The 24,068-nt window shown below is 44.8% G+C and overlaps 1 protein-coding gene across 1 annotated transcript in view; it reads right to left on the bottom strand.

The window, feature by feature from the left end:
* Positions 1–21,097, bottom strand: part of LOC141134887 (proteinase-activated receptor 1-like) — a 30,057-nt gene extending 8,960 nt beyond the window's left edge. The window contains exon 1 of the mRNA XM_073624316.1: positions 20,989–21,097. Coding sequence (XP_073480417.1) covers positions 20,989–21,070 — 82 coding nt within the window. The 5' untranslated portion in view covers positions 21,071–21,097. The remainder of the gene's footprint in view (positions 1–20,988) is intronic.
* Positions 21,098–24,068: the final 2,971 nt, after the last annotated feature.

Here is a 24,068-nt window from a genome sequence, read left to right as displayed (position 1 = left end):
AATGTTTCTTTTTATCTTTCTGTTTCAGCAGCTGAGCAATGTTGTTGATAAACATTGCCTGGCTGATTTTTTTTATTATCTGACAGCTCCATTTGCTGGGACTTCACTTACACTTCAGCTGTCAACAGGGGAACCCAACTGACAGCTGAATGAGTCATTGGTTGTTAGGGACGCGGCGGCCCGGCTTCTTAACCACGTACGGACCGCCGTTGTTACACGTCGACACTTTAAAGAGGAATATCGTTATTATGGCATCAGATAGCTGCCATAACCCTGGTATTGTCAGAAACCATGAAATCAGACCGAGACAGAAGTACAGCTAAATCACACATAAAAAGAACAAACATAGTCAAAACTTAGCCAAAGTTCAGTAACCGGAACGGATAGTCAGCCAAGCCAGAAGTCAGGGATCAATGTAGTGGAACAGCAAGCAGGATCTGGAGCCAGAAGGGATGTCAGCAAAGCCAGTCTTTAAACAGGAACGCAGTAGATGTTTCTTGTGATGTTGACCAAGGTGAAGGCAGAGATCCTCTGGACTGGACGGCTTAAGTGGACGGCAGGATCATCAACAGCTGAGTAACTGTAGAGAGATAGGAGCTGGCAATTAGCCGACAGCTGAGTGGCCAGTTCAGAGAAGGAAGGGCTGAGCCCAGCCCTGACAGGTATCCTCTTCTTCAGGGGGCGGTTCTCTTTCAGACAAAAGTGGTCTCTGTGGCAGATTCGCCACAAGATAACTTTTATCGGGGGCGGGAGAGGGCCCCCCTCCCGCCACGTTTCTGGTGGTCTCCACCGCTTACAGGAGCCGCCGATAAGCGGTGGAGACTATCGGGTCCTCTCTCCTGCTTGGCGGGCTGTTGAGTGATTGGAAGATGGCCGCCACTCAGCTCCATACCATTGACTTGCTCTTAAAGGAGAATTTTTTTTTTCAATTTACATTTTTTTTTTTTTATTGCATTTTAGTGTAAATGTGTCTTTTTGACCCCAGATCTCACATTTAAGAGGTCCTGTCATACTTTTTTCTATTACAATGGATGTTTACACTTCTTGTAATAGGAATAAAAGTGACCCAAACTATTTTTTTTAAAAGGATAGTGTCAAAATAAAAAAGAAGTAAAATAAAAAAAATAATAATAATTTAAAGCGCCCCGTCCCGACGAGCTTGCACGCTAAAGCGAACGCATACGTGAGTAGCGCCAGCATATGAAAACTGTGTTCAAACCAGACATGTGAGATATCGTCGTGATCATTAGAGTGAGAGAAATAATTCTAGCCCTATACCTCCTCTGTAGCTTAAAACTGGTAACCTGTAGAAATTTTTAAACATCGCCTATGGGGGTTTTAAGGGTAAAATTTTGTCGCCATTCCACGAGCGGGCGCAATTTTGAAGCGTGACATGTTGGGTATCAATTTACTCGGCACAACATTATCTTTCACAATATAAAAAAAAATTAGCTAACTTTACTGTTGTCTTATTTTTTAATTCAAAAAAGTGTATTGTAAGACCGTTGTGCAAATACGGTGCAACAGAAAATATTGCAACGACTGCCATTTTATTCTCTAGGGTTTTAGAAAAAAATATATATAATGTTTGGGGGTTCTAAGCAATTTTCTAGCAAAAAAAATGATTTTAAAATGATTTTAACTTGTAAACGTGTAAGTCTGAAAAATAGGCCTGGTCCTTAAGTAGTTAACAACTGATAATTGCTGGCTTTTTTTTTCTGTTTACCATTTCATTTGTCAGTGGGTGAATCCCACTGACGGCTGAAAGAACCGAGCCTGAAAGTATCAGTTTTTCAGGTATCGGAGCAAATGCAAATGCTTAGTATCGGCTCTGATACCGATATCGGTATTGGTGCAACTTGTAGTTTTGCAACAGCTGGAGGTCCGCTAATTGCATATCCCTGGACTATGTAAACAAGGCATTTCCCCATTCTGCCTAGTGACAAGACAGATCTACTGCTCCCAGTGATCTCTGTCATGTTGTGGTGAGCCCACCCCCCCCTACAGTTAGAACACGCTGAGAGAACACATTTAACCCCTTGATTGCCCCCTAGTGTTAACACCTTCCCTGCCAGTGTTATACATTGATCAGTGCATTGTTATAGCACTGATCAATGTAATAATGTCACTGGTCCCCAAAAAGTGTAATTTGTGGTCAGATTTGTCCACTGCAATGTCGCAGTCCCGCTACAAGATCGCAGATCGCCGCTATTCCCAGTAAAAACAAAAAACAAAATAAAAAATAAATGAAAGTCCCTAAATCGATCCCATAGTTTGTAGACACGATAATTTTTGCACAAAACAATCATTATACACCTACTGAGATTTTTTTTTTCAAAAAATATGTAGAAGTATATATATCGGCCTAAACTGATGAATATATTTTGTTTTTTATATATTTTTTTGGATATGTATTACAGCAGAAAGTAAAAAAAAAAGTTTTTTTCAAAATTGTCGCTTTTTTTTGTTTATAGCGCAAAAAATAAAAACCGCAGATACCACCAAAAGAAAGCTCTATTTGTGGGGAAAAAAAGGACATGAATTTTGTTTGGGTACATCATCATACGACCACGCATTTGTCAATTAAAGCAACGCAGTGCCTTATCGCAAAAAAAAGCTCTGGTCATTAAGGGGCTAAAACCTTCCGGGGCTGAAATGGTAAAGTGGATGTAAACCCCATTCATGAAATCTGATCTGCACATTTATATATGTAGTGTTTACTTATCTCTCTCCAAAGCACTAGTACTGTGTCTTTCTGCTGCTCCTTTCCTTATCAGCATGAGAACTTCTGACAAGTTCTCAGACACAGGAGATAAAAGCAGCTGAACATTTGTGTCGGGAAGGTGCTTTAAATAAGCAGAGAGCTTGTCTATTCACAATACAGCTCTGCAAGTTCCTTCATTCCTCTGCCTATGTGGAGGGGGCATGTGTCTTTTCTCCAATCAGCTCACACACACAGTGTATGCCCAGACTCCCCTCCCACTGATGAAACAGAAAGAGAGATTTGTAACACACTGTGCTCTAGAAAGCAAAGACTTCAGATAAACATGTAAAACTTATGTAGGGAGATTTGTTTCAACTCTGTGTATCATTTGAGGCTGTTCACTTCACTGGGTATAGGGGAGGGTTTACATTGACTTTAAAGTGGAGTTCTGCCCAAAAAAAAAAATTAAAAGCCAGCAGCTACACATACTGCACCTGCTGGCTTTTAATAATAGGATACTTACCTGTCCTGGAGTCCAGCGATGTCGGCACCACAGCTGATGTTTCCATCAGTTGTCGGGTGCTGCCGTCACCATTGCAGGTAGGGGAACCCTGCAGTGTAGCCTTAAGGCTTCACACCGAGAACCCTACTGCACATGCGCAAGGTCCTGCTCCTCTCTCCTACTGGCCCGGCGACAGGGGGAGGAGGAGGGAGCCCCGCGGTGATGTCATGGGCCGTGGCGCGGACTCCCGGAAGTGGGAACAGGATACCTGTCAAAGGAGTTCCGCTTTAAGGTAGTTTTGTACAGCACAAAATAATGGAGAAAAGATAAGTAAGAAGAAGAAGGAAGAAGAGCAAAATAAAAATGTTTCTACTAAAAGTCTGTATGTTATTAAAAATAACCAATTATTCTTTAATATAGTGATTTATTCAACTGTATCACCACACCAGGTTAGAAACTATTCTTAATCCTAGCTTTGCAGGCTTTCATTGTTCTATAACACCTCCCACATAGCAGGAGTGCAAACAGACAATAACAAGGCTCTGAGAAAGAAGGTTATCCTTCGAAACGCATTAGCAGCCGTGGCACCTGGGTCCTCTCCTTCACCTTATTGCGGTTCCTTTCACATGCTTGTGAGTAGTTTTTTATATTGTTACTCAATAAAATGTATCTAAGGATAATGCACAAGGTGTGCCCTCTCTCTTTTATTCCTTTTTTGACTGTTAAGATACCCCCATCCCGGAGGGCAGCAAGGCCTGAAACATTATCCATTTCGAACTATAGATTACCTGATAAGCATACTTGTGCACAAGAGCTTTTGTTTTCCTCTAGACAATAATAAGGGTCAGAGGGATCCTTCACTATATTTAGTGCTTAATAGGGATGAGCTTCGTGTTTGAGTCTAACCCATGTTCGACTTGAACATCGCGTGTTCGGCCTTTTGCCGAATTATGAACGAGATGGGCCGTTCGCGCCAAATTCGAGTGGCGCATCATGGCCCATAATTCACTGCGGCATCGCAGTGCATTGCTGGCTGATGATTGGCCAAGCATGCACTATGACCCGCATGCTTGGCCAATCACAGAGGCGTCTGTACAGAGAGCCGTAATTAGCCAAAGCCAGGGCAATTATGGCTCAGGGGGTTTAGTACACGCCCCACATTACATAAGGCCGCCTGCACAGCAGCCCTGTGTAGTGTGTTCAGGCGTTGAGAGCAAGAGATAGATAGACAGGGAGACAGTGTCATTTGATGTAAGTTAGATTACAAGTTAGTGTAGTGCGTCCTCTGCACAGTGTGCCCATAAAAGCTACCTGAAAAAAATTAGTGGTGTTCTTCTGACCCTATTAGTACAGTACCGCAGGCAGCTGCAGTATTTACAAATTAGTGTAGTGTGTCCTCTGCACAGTGTGCACCTAAAGCTACATGAAGAAAATTAGTGGTGTTCTTCTGATCCTATTAATACCACAGGCAGGCAGCTACAGAATTTATAGTTAGTGTAGTGCGTCCTCTGCACAGTGTGCACCTAAAGCTACCTGAATTAAATTGGTGGTGTTCTTCTGATCCTATATTAATACCACAGGCAGGCAGCTACAGAATTTACAGTTAGTGTACTGCGTCCTCTGCACAGTGTGCACCTAAAGCTACCTGAAGAAAATTGCTGTTGTTCTGCTCCTATTAATACCACAGGCAGGAACAGTATTTACAGTTAGTGTAGTGCATCCTCTGCACAGTGTGCACCTAAAGCTACCTGGTGACAATTGCTGTTCTGCTCCTATTAATACCACAGGCAGGCAGCTACAGTATTTACAGTTAGTGTAGTGTGTCCTCTGCACAGTGTGGACCTAAAGCTACCTGAAGAAAATTAGTGGTGTTCTTCTGATCCTATTAATACCACAGGCAGGCAGCTACAGTATTTACAGTTATTGTAGTGCATCCTCTGCACAGTGTGCACCTAAAACTACCTGAAGAAAATTGCTGTTGTTCTGCTCCTATTAATACCACAGGCAGGCAGCTACAGTATTTATAGTTAGTGTACTGTGTCCTCTGCACAGTGTGCACCTAAAGCTACCTGAAGACAATTGCTGGTGTTCTCATACTAATAAAACTACAGGCAGGCAGTTGATTCTGCTAGCTGCAGTATCAGTATATATATATACACATTCCAGCTTTGTGCAGTTACATCTCACTGCAGGCCATTACTATGTCTGGAAGGCCAACAAGGTGAGGCAGACAGTCACAAGCCAATAAAAGAGGGCAAGCAGGCTCTGTGTCTAGAGGCAACAGTGCTGGTCGTGGAGACGGTACATCCTCATCAGCAAGTGGCCGTGGGACACACTTGTCCTTTTTTTCAGCAGCTGGCCGTGTTGAGCCGCAACATGCGGAAGACTTGGTAGAGTGGATGACCAAGCCATCCTCATCCTCTCATCCTCTCTCACCCAGGCTCAGGGTACTTTGTCTGGCAAAGCAGCTGCCAATGCGGCCTCTTCCCTCGGCTCAATGGCATCAGTCACTCCTTCCCTAGCCCCACCATGTCCTCCTGAGGAGTCCCCTGAACTGTTTGACCACAGTGTTGGGTACATGCTCCAGGAGGATGCCCAGCGTTTTGAAGGCTCCGATGATGGTACCCAGCTAGAGGAAGGCAGTAACGTGAGCCCAGAGAGAGGGGGTGCCCAAGAAGGACAGCAATCTGGCAGTCATGTTCCCCCAGCTGAAGCATACTGCCAGCTTTGCTCCAGTGATGAGGAGGGAGGGGATGATGAGGTCACTGACTGTACGTGGGTGCCTGATAGGAGAGAGGAGGAGGAGGAGGCACATCACCAATGAGGCAGGATGCCCTCCAGGGACCAGTTTAAGGGCAGCACACCGACTACATCACACCGCAGAGCACTGCATGTGCAGGGCGCAGCCGTCTCTGCACGTTATTCCAAAAGTTCTTTGGTGTGGGCCTTTTTTGAGACGAAAAAAAAAGAGAAAAAAGAGAAAAAAAGAGAAAGGTCTGGTGTCCCCAGTAAGACACTTCCATCCCTATAACATAGTAAAACGAAGGATTCGCCCTGGGACTTTAAATGAAGTGGGTACCATTTCCGCCAGTAAACATAACAGTAGTAAATACAGTATATAGTTTATTCAAGTAAAATTGTTTACATGCATAGATAACACCAACAGTTCCAAAAAAAAAAAAAAAAAAGATATATAAACAAGAAATATTGGTACATGGGTGTAATAGAAGTCATAGTACACAGGCATCATACTACCCGACTAGTTTCACGAGATCCAGCTCGCTCTTCAGGGGTGGATGTGTGTAACATTGTACCTAAGATAAAAAAGTATATAGTTGGCAAAATGGCACAGTATTAGTTATAAAGGCACAGGGTAGGAGGGGTTATGGGTCCCCATACTCACCACTGAGCTTGACCATGGCTACAGGTTTGCGGCTCCAAGATAGTGGCAGCAAGTGCCTCACCAGGGAGCTGAGGGGGCAAAGTCAGATGGGACCCCACCAGGGGCCAAAGGCGAGCAGGCATGGCATAGGTGTAGTGATGTAACTCTAGAGACCTCGTTAGTTCATAAAGAGTGTAGGCTGTAAGCGTAAGTATGTTTGTCAGGCATCTAAAGTAGTACATGGCTACAGGTGTGAGGCTGCCGCTATCTTGGAGCCTCACACCTGTAGCCATGGTCAAGCTCAGTGGTGACTATGGGGACCCATAACCCCTCCTACCCTGTGCCTTTATAACTAATACTGTGCTATTTTGCCAACTATATACTTTTTTATCTTAGGTACAATGTTACACACATCCACCCCTGAAGAGTGAGCTGGATCTCGCGAAACTAGGGTAGTATGATGCCCGTGTACTATGACTGCTATTACATCCATGTACCAATATTTCTTGTTTATATATATTTTTTTTTGGCAACTGTTGGTGTTATCTATGCATGTAAACAATTTTACATGAATAAACCATATACTGTATTTACTACTGTTATGTTTACTGGCGGAAACGGTACCCACTTCATTTAAAGTCCCAGGGCGAATCCTTCGTTTTACTTTTTTAATGAGTGCATCAGATCCCACCGCTGCTATTTGCAACATGTGTCTCAAGCGTATCTCACGTGGCCAAAACATCTCCCGCTTGGGCACCACATGCTTGACCAGACATATGTTGACCTGCCATGCAGTTCATTGGCAAGCGTACCTAAAGGACCCACACCAAAGAACAAAGAGGACCTCTCCTTGCTCCTTCTCAGCTGGGATCTCCAACCCCACTATACCTTCAGTCCTCCCTGAGACCTGCACTGAGAGGAATGAAGGTGTAGAATTAGGTGAGTAGGTGTAGAATTAGGTGTGTCACAGCCAAGTACTTGGGGGCAATCTGCTATCGGTACACCGATGTCAGATTGTACCAGACAAATTTCCCTGCCCCAGCTGCTGCACCACCGAAAGAAGTTCGCTCCCAGCCATCCACATGCCCAGCGGTTGAATGCTAGCTTGGCTAAATTGCTAGCACTTCAACTGCTGCCTTTTCAGTTGGTAGACTCTGCTGCCTTCCGTGAGTTTGTGGAATGTGCGGTTCCTCAGTGGCAGGTTCCCAAATGCCACTTTTTCTCACGGCAATTCCGGCTCTCTACTGGCATGTGGAAGGCAATGTCTTGGCTTTGTTGGACAGGGAGGTCAGTGGTAAGGTGCATATTACCACTGACTCGTGGTCCAGCAGGCATGGACAGGGACGTTGCCTATCTTTCATCGCGGACTGGGTGACTCTTCTGGCAGCTGGGAAGGATGCAGGACAGGGTGCAGTAGTGTTGGAGGTTGTTCCGCCACCACGCCTCCAAAATACTACTAGTGAGGATTCTGCCACACCTCTCTCCTCCACCCCCTCCTCTTCTTCTTCCTCCATGGCCTCTTCCTGTGCTGATTTGTCTTCGAAACCAGTGGTGCTCCGTAGGCAATCAAGGGGCTACGCAAGTACGCAGGCGAAAAGATGCCATGCGGTGCTTGAGCTGGTGTGTTTGGGGGACAGGAGCAACACTGGGGCAGAGATTCTGTCAGCTTTGCAGGGGCAGCTTAAGGCAGGTATGGTGGTTTGCGACAATGCCACCAACTTCCTCTCTGCCCTCCGATAGGGACAACTGACCCATGTGCCCTGTTTGGCTTACGTACTTAACTTGGTGGTGCAGCGGTTCTTGGGCAGGTACCCGGGCTTACAGGATGTCCTGAGGCAGGCCAGGAAAGTCTGTGTGCATTTCTGCAGGTCATATAATGCCAGTGCTCAGCTGGCTGACCTTCAAAAGGAATTTAACCTGCCCAAGAACTGCCTAATCGGCGACTTGGCCACCAGGTGGAACTCAACGTTGGCCATTCTGCCGTGGCTGCACACACAGCAGAGGGCCATCAATGAGTACCTGTGTGACTATGGCACCAGGACAAGGTCAGGGGAGCTTGTTTTTTTTCCCCATGCCAGTGGGCCATGATCAGGGATGCATGCACTGTCCTGTCACCGTTTGAGGAGGCCACGAGGATGATGAGCAGTGACAGTGCATGCATCAGTGACACTGTCCCTCTTGTCCACCTGTTGGAGCACACGCTGCATGGAATAATGGACAGGGCACTTGAGGCAGAACAGAGGCAGGAAGAGGAGGATTTCCTTAGCTCTCAAGGCCCCCTTTATCCAGACAGTGTTCCTGCATGCCCGCTGATCACACAGGAAGAGAACGAGGAGTAGGAGGAAGAGGAGGATTGTGTCAGCATGGAGGTGGAGCCTGGCACTCAGCATCAGCAGCAGTCTTTAAGGGATCATTTACAGTCCCAAGAAACCCATGGACTTGCACGTGACTGGGAGGAAGTGGCTGCGGATCATGTCATCCTTAGTGACCCAGAGGACTCTGGACCGAATGCCTCAGCAAACCTACGCTGCATGGCCTCCCTGATCCTGCAAAGCCTGCGGAAGGATCCTCCTATTCGTGGTATCAAGGAGAGGGATCAATACTGGCTACTCTCCTTGATCCACGTTACAAGGGTAAGATTGCAGACCTTATCTTGTCACAGAGGGAGTAGAGGATGAAACATCTTCAGGATAAAGGTCTGTGCAAAGCGTTCCCAGAGACTGGGAGGTTACAAACTCCTGTTCCTGGACAACGTGTTGCTGAGGCTTCGGTCAGTCTAAGAAGGAGCGGTGGAGAAGGTGGCCGTCTGACCGATGTGTTCAGACAAGTTTTTAGTCCGCAGCTCCAAGGTATGATCGGTTCCAGCAACCATCGCCAGCGTCTGTTTTACATGGTGCAGGAATACCTAGGGGCAAGATCAGACTTGGACACCTTTCCCACCGAAAATCCTCTGGGTTACTGGGTCTTGAGAATGGATCACTGGCCAGAGCTTGCACAGAATGCAATTGAGCTACTGGCCTGTCCTGCATCCAGCGTTCTTTCGGAACGCACATTCCGTGCTGCTGGAGGCTTTGTAACCGATCACAGGGTGCGCCTGTCCACCGACTCGGTCAATCGACTGACCTTCATAAAAATGAATCAGTCTTGGATCACCACCAGCTATCAAGCACCTGATGCTGATGTAACCGAATATTTTTTTTGAAATGCCAGATCCCTTCAAGACTGCCTATGCTGATGCTGAGTGACTATCCTGTTATGCTGAGTGACAATCCTCTTCCTCCTCAATGATCATGCTGATAGCTTGTAAGAATATTTTTGGTTCTGGGCGCCGCCACCAGTGGCTAAGGCCCAATTTTTCTGCTCCTGTTTAACAGGGGCGTAATTACAATTTTTGATGCAATACTTTACAGCAGGGCTCATTCCTGCGTTCCAACTAGAGTATCTGTGAGGGGTTGCAGTATTGTGGCACCAGCACCAGTGCCTAAGGCCCAATTTTTCAGCCCCTGTTTAACAGGGGTGTGTAATTACAATTTTTGATCTAATATTTCACAGCACAGCCTGTTCCTGCGCCCACCAAGAGTAACTGTGAGGACTTACAGTGTTGTGGTAACACCACCACCACCAAAGGCCTGATTTTTCTGCCCCTGTTCAACAGGGTCATGTAATTGCAATTCTGGATCTAATATTTTACAGCAGAGCCTGTTCCTGCGTCCACTAAGAGTAACTGTGAGGACTTATAGTGTTGTGGCAACACCAACACCTAAGGCCCCAATTTCTGCAGAGTATATAGGGCAGGCCCCAACTTTCAAACATCCAACTTACAAACGACTCCTACTTGCAAACGGAAGGAGACAACAGAAAATGAGATGAAATCTACCCCTAGGAAGGGAAATCCTCTCCTGTAAGAGTTAATATGGGAAAAACGTGTCTCCTCTCCACTGATGCTTTATCACCAATCCTTGTTTCACTAAAAACCCCAAATTGTCAAAAAACATTTGTTATTGGGACAGAAGGGAGGTGAAATCTTCTGAAGAGATGCACAGACAGCAAAACAAATGTCACTTGGGTGATAAGTTTAAAACCCCAGTTGACTTTTATTCCTTTAAAAATCTAATTTTGTGCAGGGACTGTTCTAAGCACGGGAAACACGCGCCACTTTACAGGCATACTATAGACACCCCCCAGGTATGATATTTAAAGCAATATTTCACTTTTTTTTCACTTTAATCATCATTAAAATCACTGCTCCCGAAAAAAACGGCTGTTTTTAAAACTTTTTTTGCATTGATACATGTCCCCTGGGGCAGGACCCGGGTCCCCATCCCTTTTTAGGACAATACCATGCAAATTAGCCTTTAAATTTAGCACTTTTGATTTTGAACACTCGAGTCCCATAGACTTCAATGGGGTTATAAAGTTTGCGCAAATTTTCGGTCCCTTTGCAGGTTCTGGTGCGAGCCGAACTGGGGGGTTGTTCGGCTCATCCCTAGTGCTCAATGAATATGTAGCGTTACTCCCGTAGGAGTCGCAGGACTACTGTCCAGGTCTTCCAAACTTCTGCCCCACAGCCAGGCACACAATAGGCTCATTCATTCTTTCTTCACAGACCAGTCTAGGGGATGTTGTTTTTTTGGTTGTTATGTTTGGAGAACTTGAATTAGGTTGAGAGAAGCGGTGGGATACTCCAAACATAATACCTGTGTACAACTTGAGGAATTGGTATTCCTTTCTGAGCAAGCTATAACAAAGTCCGGGCTTGTAACAAGCGGTAGATTTCAGCTTAAGTAATAATTAGAGCCACAATAGAAGAGTCCCTTTATGTCTTGTACACACGAGCGGACTTTTTCACCAGACTGGTCCGACGGACCAAATCCGTCAGACAATCAGACAATCCGAACGTGTGTGGGCTTCATCGGACTTCCAACTGACCTTTTCGGTCAAAAATCCAACAGACTTCAGATTTGAAACATGTTTCAAATCTTTCCACTGGAACTCCGCCGGACCCAGTTCCTATCAGGTAGCCCGTTCATCTGTATGCTGGTCCGACGGACCAAATGCGACGCAAGGGCAGCTACAGCACCTGCCCGCGAGAATGTTTCCAACTCAATCCTACCGTGCTGGGTCTCGGCGACAGGGTACTATACATGTGTTTTTCCTATTGCAGCGAGCGCAAGGGGGAGGCAACAATGTCTCTTAGGTCTGGATTTTAAGGGGAACCCTCTATGTCGAAAAAACGCTGTGTGGGCCCCCCAAAATCCATACCAGACCCTTATCTGAACACGTAGCCCGGCTGGTCAGGAAAGGGGGTGGGGACGAGCGAGCGCCCCCCCCCTGAACCGTTCCAGGCCACATGCCCTCAACATGGGGGGTGGGTGCTTTGGGGAAGGGGGGCACCCTGCGGCCCCCCACCGCAAAGCAACTTGTCCCAATGTTGATGAGGACAAGGGCCTCTTCCCGACAATCCTGGCCGTTGGTTGTTGGGGTCTGCGGGTGAGGGGGCTTATCGGAATCCGTGAGCCCCCTTTAATAAGGGGGCCCCCATATCCTGGCCCCCCGCCCTATGTGATTGAGTATGGGGTACATCGTACCCCTACCCATTCACCCGGGGAAAAAAGTGTCAATAAAAAAAACACACTAGACAGGTTTTTAAAGTAATTTATTAGGCAACTCCGGGGTCTTCTTCCGACTTCAGGGGTCTCTTCCAACTTCTCCGCTCTCTCCGGCCTCTTCTCCCGGTGTCCAGTTCTTCTCCCGTTCTCTGGTTCTTCTGCCGGGCTCCTTCGCTATCTTCTGCTCTTTTTCTGCTCTCTTGCTAGCGGTGGCCCAGTCTTCTTTGTCGTCTTCTTCCCTCTTCTCTTCTTCCAATGTTGACATGACACTCTCTCCCGCTGTAATGCTGTGTTCAAGGTGTGCAATGACTTATATAGGCATGGGGCGTGGTCACCGAGTGGTGACCCCGCCCCTTATGATGGCACAGTCCCAGCATGCCCTGGGGCCTGTGACATCATAAAGGGCGGAGAAGAGGCCGGAGAGCGGGAGAAGAACCGGACACCTTGAGAAGAGGCCGGAGAGAGCGGAGAAGTCAGAAGAGACCCCCAAAGTCAGAAGAAGACACCTGGAGCTGCCTGATAAATTACTTTAAAAACCTGTCTAGTGTGTTTTTTTATTGACACTTTTTTCCCCAGGTGAATGGGTAGGGGTACGATGTACCCCATACTCATTCACATAGGGTGGGGGGCCGGGATCTGGGGGCCCTCTTATTCAAGGGGGCTCCCGGATTCCGATAAGCCCCCCACACGCAGACCGCGACAATCAACAGCCATGGTTGTCGGGAAGAGGCCCTTGTCCTCATCAACATGGGGACAAGTTGCTTTGGGGTGGGGGGCGCAGGATGCCCCCCTTCCTCAAAGCACCAGCCCCCCATGTTGAGGGCATGCAGCCTGGTACGGTTCAAGAGGGGGGGCGCTCGCTCATCCCCACCCCCTTTCCTGACCGGCCGGGCTGCATGCTCGGATAAGGGTCTGGTATGGATTTTGGACCCCATGCCGTTTTTTAGGCATAGGGGGTTCCCCTTTAATTCCATACCAGACCTGAGGGCCTAGTATGCTCTGTGACGGGGCTCACCAGGTGTTAATCTCGCCGATAAAAACGGCGAGATTGACTTATCATTTTCTAGTCCCGTTGTACCTCATCATGTTCAAAATGAACAGACTTTAGTCCAGGTGTTGGCAAGTCCGTTCATTCGGAAGTCCGCCATAACTCCATCGAAAGTCCATTGGGAAGACTGTTGGACCTATTCTGCCAGAAAGTCCGGTCATGTGTGCACGAGTCCATTCAATTGGAAAGTCCATCTGAAGTCCGCAGAAAGTCCGTCGGGAAGACCAGCGGACCTAGTCTGCTGGAAATTCCGGTCATGTGTACAGGGCATTAGGTAGAAGATTATCTGGACAAAGCTTCTCAGGACACCAGTCGGTGTCCCCTTAAACAGAGCCACAGCTGACTATATGCTACCAGGGGGGGAGCCAGATCACAAGGTCCCCAAGATCTCTCAGTGTCTGCATTCACTAAGCTCAAGGACAGATGGATGCCTCCTTCCAATCTCCCAAGCAATGCCCTCCAGTGATACCAGACAGATCTTTGGCAAACAGCTCCCCTCAATCAGCTTCTCCTTAGCACCTGGGTCTGTATTCCTCCCCTCAGGTCACCCACCTGAGGCCTCACCAACAGCATCTTCCAGCTGGGAGGGCAGCATGCCCCCCCAACTAGACTCATCCACTCTGGGAAAAGACCTGGAGCTCAGTGTGCTCACTGAATGTATACAGTTACCCAGCATGCCATCAGACCCTGCCTCTCTGGGATAGGCCAGGGCTGTATCAATATTCATGCTGCCATCTGCAAAGTTTTGCACCTATTATCCAGAAACTTCTCAAGTTTTCTAGATACAGAGGAAGCTAGAGGGCCAGACTGGCAGCAGCTGAACACACTGAGCAGACTTTACTAGCAGATTACAGCTTCACTAGATACAGTGAGCAGAATATGATTTTGCCTATCAAATAAATGCAGACACGCTGCCTACAGTGTAGCAACTAAATTTACATCTCAAAAACGCAACTAATACTAACTTGTCTAATCCTAGCACCTACCTAGGAGGGTACTTTAAGCACAAGTATGATAAATATCTTCTACAGCTAATGTAGTGCTCACCCCGGAGGAGACACTGATGATTTACAGGTTCTCTCACAATAGTACAGAGGCTGCCGGCCACAGACACAGTTCCAAGCATACTGACAATACAGGCTCAGTTTAGAGAATGTCCCTTTTTGTGGATTTTATTTGCAGAAAACTTAAACAGGAGGGGATGTAAGGGCTCAGGATACTCCAAATCAACAGGAAGAGCACAGATCCTGTAGTAGCGCTTTTACTGGAGGTGACAGGGAATAACCAGTAACTCCAGGTGTTTAGAGTAGACCCAGTCCATAAAGTAACCCCTGTCACTCACTTCCATCTACCAGCAGGAACACTTGACAATCCCAAAACCAGGTCTTTGTCACAATGTCCTAGGAGTTGTCTGCCACCCAGCTTCCACATGACACTCTTCAGTGAGGGAGACAAAGATTATTCTCCAGACCAGGACTCAAGAATGATGCCCTCCAGCAAAAATCCTTTAGAAATCATCTCTAGGCCCCCGGCTCAGCATGTGCTGAGGCCCAGACTACAAGTCTTGTCACACTAGCTGTCTGCCAGGGGCTGCTACCCCAACAGAAGAGGAACCCACCAAGTGGAAAAGGAACCCTCTCCCCAGGCTTTCCGAACATATATCACCTCCCAGGCACCTTCAGGGCACAACCTTCCCAAGTGTTGGTCAGAGTCTGATATATATTCATAAATCAGTGGTTGATGCTCCTACTCTATGTTCTTAAAGCCCCTTCCATGGGCAGAAAGGCGTAATCAGCACTGACCTTGAGAAAACCTGACCAGACAAAAAATAAAGATCACCACTCCACTAAGTACAGTGAACCAAAAAATTTAATTTAGTGATCTCAGTGATTCTGAGCGTGGCATGATTGTTGGTGCCAGATTAAGTTGTTTGAGTAGTTTGAGTAAAGATCCTTTCAAATGGACTTTCTGATCAGGTCTGCCTTTTAGTTTTTCTGGGAGCTCTGATTGCAGGTATGTGACCAGGCAGATGCTACCTCAGGGTTTTTTCCAGGTCCAGAACAAAAAAAAAGGAAAGGGACAGCATCCGTTTCCATCTTTCTGGATCAAAATGGCATGGATAGGAGATAAACCAAACACAAGGGAGTGAAGGCACTAATTAAATCAGTGTTAAAAAGAACAGTGGTCTCCAAACTGTGGCCCGAGGGCCAGATGCGGCCCTTTGCTTGCCTTTATCCGGCCCTTGGGGCACTATCCCTCCCTCTGATACGAGACACTAGTCTGCCATGTGACATCAAAAATAGAGTACCATTTCTCCCACTGACACCACGAATGGGGCACTATTCCTCCCTATGATACCAACAATGGGGTACTATTCCTCTTCCTAATACCAGATGTTTACTCCCACTGATACCAAGAAAATTTCCACACCCGCTGGCCAAAGTCTGGCTCTCCTAGAGTCTGAAGGACAATAAATCGACCCTTTGTTTAGAATTTTTGGAGACCCCTGATCTAGAACCACAGTAATACAAAAAATTGTGAAAATGAATCAATTAAAAATGTGCTACAAAATGTTAATCTGAAAATATATTACTTATCAAAAATTTCATATATCAATTAATCTTAATCTCATAATATTACATAAATAAATAAAATACCAAAATTCATTAATAAAGTGACAATTGATTAACAAAATGTCCACAAAGTTCATCAATACAGTGAGTAGCTCATAGTGCACCATTAAAGTGCAAAATTGGTGCAAAAAATATGAGCAAATGAAACATTTAATATCTCCAATCTACAGAATCGTACCATATCTCTTTATAAAAATAAAAGGAAAACCTCCATATAGTGTAAAACTGTATTACATCTGTATAAAAAAACAAAAAAAAATGGCAATTACACTTACAGGTTCAAGTGTCAGACCTGACACTAAGGAATGAGTGCATAAACATCGAAAGCACCACCAGCTCCAGCCGCAAGGACTACAGGATGGGTGCATGTGGGGTGACGTTACTCCAAGCTTAGCTACAACCTACGTGTTTCGACATAATGTTGTCATCAGGGGTGGTTTTACCCTATGTTGAGTTTTTCTTGTATTTTTATGAAGAGAACGAGTATACTGTTTTTTGCTATGTAGAGTTTTCCTTGTATTTTTATGAAGAGAACTGGTATATGGTTTTATGCTATGTTGAGTTTTTCTTGTATTTTTATGAAGAGACCTGGTATGACCCTGTGGATTGGAGATATTTAACCCCCATGTGTGCTGGAAGGCATTGATTGATGCAATCCCATTTGTACAATGGATTTAACTGTGTATGGTGTTTTTCAACAGCAAGCTTTTTTAATTCACTTTGGGGGTCATTTAACCCTTGAAGGTGATGGGCACGCATTTTTGCACAGATTAAATCATTTGATTGCACATATTTTTTTTGCACCATTTTTGCACTTCAATGGTGAGCTATGGGGTAATCTGTTGATCAACCCATCAACAGCAGATCAAATGTATTGATTAGCTTTTTGGACATTTTATTAATTAATTATCACTTTATTGATGAATGTTTGTATTTTATTTACTGTATTTATTGGCGTATAACACTCACTTTTTTACCATGAAAATCGGGTGCAAATAGCGTGTGCGTGTTATACGCCAATGCTTCAATTTTAGCTGCCTCGGAGGGGACAGGGAAGGGGCGGGACGAGCGCCGTCAGATTACGTCCAGTGAGAATCTCCTGTTTACTTGGCTGCCTGTGTAATAAGAAGGCCCGTCTCCTGGGCTGCCATTGGACCACTGTTCTGTCTATCATAGGAGATTCTCACTGTATGTAATCTGTCGGCGCTCATCCCGCCCCCCTCCCTGTCCCCTCTAGGCTGCAGATGGGCATCGATCAGGCTGCATTGAAGGCAATGGTGAGGCTGCTGCATTAATGGCAATGGTGAGGCTGCTACATTGATGGCAATGGTAAGGCTGCTGCATTGATGGCAATGGTGAGGCTGCTGCAATGACGGCAATGGTGATGCTGCATTGATGGCAATGGTGAGGCTGTTTTGATGTGGACTGATGAGGTTGCATTGATGGCACTTGTGAGGCTGCAGATGGGCATTGATCAGGCTGCATTGATGGCAATGGTGAAGCTGCAGATGGGCACTGACCCTTATTTTGCTTCAAAGTCCCTTATTTAAAATTTAAGTTTTTTTTCTGAAACTTCCCTCTTAAAAGGAATGTGCGTGTTATACGCCTGTGCGTGTTATACACCGATAAATACGGTATTTAATAATATGCGATTAGGATTGATAGATATATGACATTTTGGATAAGTAATTTATCTGTAGATGAACATTTATGTTTATTTTAGTAGCAAATTAATTAATTGATTCATTTTCACAAAGTTGTTTTATTGCTGCGGTTCTAGATTAGCACTGATTTAATTACCGTGGTCATCCCCTTGTGTTTTTTTCTTTTTTTTAAACCTTAATTATTAGCAACTGCTGCTGGCTTATCCTAATCTGTGAGGCAAATTGATTTGTGTATTTATGGATAGGAGATAGCCTCATGTAAACTGATGCAAGTTTGAACAAACACGGGTTAGCAAAGGTAAGATGTTAAAACGTGGACACCAACTCAACAGACACAGATGTCACAAAATAGTCATCCATCTAGGGTTGCCACCTCATCCCTTTAAACCCGAACACATATTAATTACGTTCCCATGACGATGTCTTCGTGAAACGAAATGTACGTCGGAGGGTTGACACGCTGACGTCATCGCTGACTACCTCGTCCCGAACGGGTGTCTGTAAGCCGTCCGGCTGCTGCTATTGTTTGTTTCCATGCTTTTACCTACATTCCGCATGTAAGTGTAATTTTTAATCTCTATTAAACGTGGATTTTATTGATTTACACTATGGAGAGCCGTTGTTTTATTATTTTTTTGTATCCTGCCTACTGATCGCCTATTGGATGGAGCAAGACAGAGGGAGAGCTATAGAATGTAGGGGGGATACTAGTCACAGAGGGGTCGTAAAACTTTAACATAATGTGTAAGGAAACCAATATCTAAATTCAGGCCATTATTTTTTGTGTCAAAAAGAAGTTCATTCTTAGTTCAAACATTTTCCTTTCCTGGATAGTTCTAAAATTCCCTTTAAGAACTAAAACATTGAGGTCTTCTATAGTGTGGTCCGGTTGTGAGAAATGATGTCCCACAGGTGTGCATAAACTGTCTTCTTTATGTTCTTTGATGGTATGTCTGTGCAAATTCATCCTCGCTTGCAACTTCTGTCTGTTTCACCAACATAAGATCCTTTGCTGCACCTTTTGCATTGGATGATAATCTAGAATTGGAGACCTTTACATGCTGCCCAAGATTTACAAGCCAGGAAATCCAGGCAGATCCATTATAACAGGTATGAATACACTTACCGAACATATCTCAGGCCTTGTAGAAAACATGTTAAAACCTTTAGTCATGAACACTGCGAGTTTCCTGCAAGACACCACTGATTTTCTGAACAAGCTTAACAATATACAACAATTACCACCAAATACACTTCTAATCACTATGGATGTAGAATCTCTGTACAGTAACATCCCTCACAAGGATGGGTTGGCGGCATGTAACAGATTCTTATCATCCTCACCAAACCACAAATACAGGGCTGAGGATGTGACACAGCTCATCAAATTCATTCTTACACACAACTACTTCACTTTCAATAATGACATCTATCTCCAGTGTATGGGTACTGCTATGGGAAGCAAAATGGCACCCCAATATGCAAACCTATTTATGGCTGACCTGGAGGACAAATTCCTGAACAGCATACAACAAAAGCCATACAGATATTATCGCTATATTGATGATATCTTCATGATATGGACTGAAGGTGAAGAAAATCTAAACCAATTCTTCTCACTGATCAACACTTTTCACCCATCTATCAAACTAAAAATGGACTATTCAAACACACATGTCAACTTCCTGGACACAACAGTATACATCAGGGATGACAAGCTACACACATCCATATACAGAAAACTGACTGACTGATGCAGCTATCTTCATAGTTCCAGTTTTCACCCCAACACACTAAACGGGCCATCATACACAGCCAGGCCATCAGATACCACCGAATTTGTTCAGACCCATAAGACAGAGATAAACATTTCAGAACACTGGCAGACTCCTTCCATAAGAAAGGTTACAAAGACAAAACCATCAACAACAGCATAAACACAGCCTTGAAAACCCGAAGAGAAAATCTCCTCCAATACACAGAGAAAGAAACAAATAACCGAGTACCTCTAGTCACCACATACAACCCAGCACTTGAAGGGATCAAAAAGATAATCAAAGATTTATAACCCATTATAACAGAGGATGAAACTCTGAAAGGAATATTCCAACAACCCCCATTACTGGCTTTCAGACAACCACCCAACCTCAGACACAAACTAATCAGCAGGAAACTTCACTCTGATTATGAAGTCACAAATAATGGAAGCAAACCCTGCAATAAAAAAACGCTGCAAACTATGCAACCAGATCAATCTATCCAAAAGTGTTACACACACAAATGGGACCTTCAATATCATAGGATCTTACAGCTGTACCTCCAGTAATGTTGTGTAGCTCATCCAATGCAAAAGGTGCAGCAAAGGATCTTATGTTGGTGAAACAGGACAGAAGTTGCAAGTGAGGATGAATTTGCACAGACATACCATCAAAGAACATAAAAAAGACAGTTTATGCACACCTGTGGGACATCATTTCTCACAACCGGACCACACTATAGAAGACCTCAATGTTTTAGTTCTTAAAGGGAATTTCAGAACTATTCAGGAAAGGAAACGTTTGAACTAAGAATGATACTTCTTTTTGACAAGAAAAATAATGGCCTGAATTTAGATATTGGTTTCCTTACACATTATGCTAAAGTTTTACCCCTCTGTGACTAGTATCCCCCCTGCATTCTATAGCTCTCCTTCTGTCTTATCTCACTCACTCTGCTGCTATCTTTATTACCATTGATTTGTATGTGTTTGTTTTTCTCTCTTTTTTTTTTCTTTGTTCTTTAACATTCTGTTTAAAAATTTGTGAATCAGTACTGCTTGGACCTTAAAGAAGGGGACATATCCCGAAAGCTTTTCCTGAAAAATTGTATGTTAGTGCAAATAAAAAAAAAGTATCACAGACAGTACTCAATTTTCACTTTCAATGATAATAGTAAACACCACAAATAGAGAGGGGACGGAGACAGCAATAAAAACTGACAGGTGATCTAATCCATCTCAACTTTATCCAAAACAAAAAAAAATGTTTTGTCTTTAGTTATACTTTAAGTGTCTAGTTGAGATAATAAATTACTGCAAAGCAGTTAGTTTGTGAATTACTATACACATATAAAAAGAAACTGCTACACTATTCTACTGATCTAATTATCATTAGGGAAATTCATGTCCAGTTCAGAAAGATCCCAGAAGTTGGACATCACCATTGTAGAATAAATATGTCCAGCTTAGATTTCAGATTTCTCAAAAGTATTCAGCCTTCAAGTGACTGTTTGTTCAGTTGCTGAATAAAAAACCCGTAATCGTATTATAACCCAGACATGACACTTTTGAAACTCCACAATCCATCTAGACATCACCTACGGGTAGAGTTAACCTATTACCTTTTTATCTCCTTCCCACCCCATCCACATGCCCAGGATTGGTCTGCTGAAGTGCTCTGGGTACTCACTCTCCTGATTGTCTCCATTAACTGTGTGGCACAGGATGACCGCATGTAGGAGGACGAGAGGCGACAGCGAATGGACTTCCATCTCCAGTCCAGGCTAAGCACTGATATGATGGATGACTGAAGCTGAAGCTTTTTTGCCGTTAATGGGTGTGAACTGTCATGAAAATGGACAAGATGGACCCTACAGATAATGTCTCGGAGATGTACAGATTGCTTCATGTTCATAACTGACGGTTCCTAGTAGTTGCACTGAGAGAAAACACTTTGAAAGTGTATGTCAAGTCAAAAACTTTAATTCAAGTTTTGAACAGAGCGGAGGAAGATTAGAACCCCCTGTCCACTTTTTACTACTATGCGGAGCTCCGGAGATTTCCCTTCAAGTCCTGTCCTGCTGTCAATGGTTCCACCAAACTGGAAGTGAGATAGAAGCTGCGACAAGAACACGGGAAAAAAGTAAAAGTCTAAAAAAGGTTCAATCTTTTCCCTACTTTACTTAGAAAAAGTTCCCTCACTTCCTATCGGGCAAGATGTTGTCAGCAAGATAATAAGTGAAGTGACAGTAAACCTCTTTAACAGAACCCAAGATAGTAGTAAAGACCAGAGAGTGGTTCATACTTCCTCACTCCATGCCAGGGGTCTTAAACTGGCGGCCCTCCAGCGAAACTACAAGTCCCATCATGCCTCTGTGGGAGTCATGCTTGTAACTGTCAGCCTTGCAATGCCTCATGGGAATTAAAGTTTTGCAACAGCTGGAGGGCCACCAGTTTCAGACCCCTGCTCTATACCATAGCTGCTTGAGCTCCGGAAGATTTTACCCCCTTCATGACCAGGACATTTTTTTGCTATTCGACAGTGTGCTACTTTAAGACCAGCTATACACAGGGAAAATGTATTTCCTCCAACCACGGGTTGCAGGAAAGAAATTCACATGATTCCCCCATCAACACAGGCAGTGCTGAAGGGGGAATCACCAATTGTCTTCTCCCAGCGGGGGGAGGGGGGCGGGCGGGGGAAGACATCCTAACCGGGAGAAGAAAGTGATTATTGCTAGTGACTATAGCAGCCGCTAGCGATAATTGCAAGAGAATCCGGCAGGCTGGTTGTACCCAAGTTGATCAATCGATCAACTTGGCACATTCAGCTTGCCCATTAACAATTCAAATCTCGGCCGGTTCCTGCTTGGCCAATTGGCCAAGATTTGAACCATGTATGGCTGACCTAACTGGCAATTTTGCAGTCATACAACGCTGTACCCAAACAAAATGTATATTTTTTTTCACATAAATCAAGCTTTCTTTTGGTGGTATTTGATTACCACTGGGTTTTACATTTTTTTGCGATGTAAATGAAAAAAGAACTATGTTTTTTTTTTTTTTTAAGAATATTTTTTATTTTCTGCTATAAAACATATTCAATAAAAAAATGTAAAGAATTAAATGTCATCATAAATGTTAGCTAAAATGTATTATGCTACATGTTTTTGATTAAAAAAATCCTAATAAATGTATATTGATTGGTTTGCATGAAAGCTATAGTATCTACAAACTCTGGGACATATAATGGAATGCTTTTTTTTTTTTTTACTAGTAATGGTGTTGATTATAGACTTATAATGGGACTGCAATAGTGCAGTGGTGGGCAATTTGACCTTAAATGACGCTGGGGGGAACTGACTAACTGCCACTGACATCACCAGTGACAGTAATACAGTGAAAAGTGCTCATACTATACACTGTCACTGTACTTATGACACTGACTGGGAAGGGGTTAACATCTAGGGCAATCATCTCATGGCACGTCTATAGAACTCATGAAGGAAGGGCTCAGAACAGACGTAGCAGTGGCAGGGATTCTGTCCCTTACCCACAAATAAGTGCAGGTTAAGGTACCCAGAAACACTCCGACATGTTGGAAGTTGTCCAATAGTGCATTGCTGGATTGCGTCACACTGGTGTTGTGTATAAAAAGCACTCTGGTGCACTTAGGGCCAGTGCTTGACTATTTCGCATCCTAGGCAAGACTACCAACATTACCCCCCTCGGCGGGCAGGCAGGGGCTGTCGTTGTCTTGCCTAGGGCATGGGTGCCTATAGCCGGGTGCTGATTGCCAGAGCCGACTTACTGGGGCAGCAGTAGCCGGGTGCTGATTGCCAGAGCCGACTCACTGGAGCAGCAGAACTTCTCCTCCATCCTGAGACATGGTGCCCACCTTTTCCACCCCCCCCCCAGCTGTCCTCCGACTCCCGGGAGCCAACTCAGTGTCGCCTTCCTCACAGGCTGAGCTGCTGCTGACCTCCTCCACAGCAGCCATGATAGATGTGCTCCACGGCTGCTGCTTTCTCTGGATTGGCCAGCAGAGAGTCAGTCAGCACCCCAGGCCTGTGTTGGATGGCGGTCTTCAGCCCCTCGTGTTCCCAACAGCAGAAAGAGGAATCAACGCCACAGAAAATGCCTAGACAATTGTGGACCCCAAATACGAATGCTGCCGTTCAATCCTAGTAAAATGCTATTAGATAATGACAATAAATTGCAGCGCAAATCTATGGAATATCAACAATTGTATGAACAATTTCCACCAAGAAATTCTAAGAATTTCTAAGAAAAATTGACTTTTTATGGTTCTAGAAAACCCAGCTCCTCACTACACCACTCTACTGCTATTATATGTGTAAAATCAGCCTAAATTGTGTAATTAATCATATGTAAATTAACCACTTCCCACCCAAGGACATCATATGACGTCCTGGAATTTCAGTGGGAATATCTGAATGATGCCTGCAGCTATAGGCATCATTCAGATATCCTTGTTTTCAGCCGGCGATTCTGTGCACCATAAGAATGATCATAGCGGCAGTTCTGCCACTTGATCATTCTTACAGGCAACAGGAGGGGACATCCCCCCTCCCGCCGCCATTCGGTGCTTCTCCGGGCTCTCCCGTGCCATCGGGGACCCGAAGAAAGAATTGGCCACCACCGGATGACGAGCATATAGATGACCGGTGACAAGATGGTCACCGGTCATCTCTATGACCATCGGAGGCCCAAAGCCACGATCATGGCTGGTAAGCATGAGATCGTGGA

This window comes from Aquarana catesbeiana, linkage group LG03, assembly GCF_042186555.1.
Source record: "Aquarana catesbeiana isolate 2022-GZ linkage group LG03, ASM4218655v1, whole genome shotgun sequence".
Classification (NCBI taxonomy): Eukaryota; Metazoa; Chordata; class Amphibia; order Anura; family Ranidae; genus Aquarana; species Aquarana catesbeiana.
The sequence above is the reverse complement of the archived record's forward strand: the minus strand, read 5'-3'. Positions and strand labels throughout refer to the sequence as shown.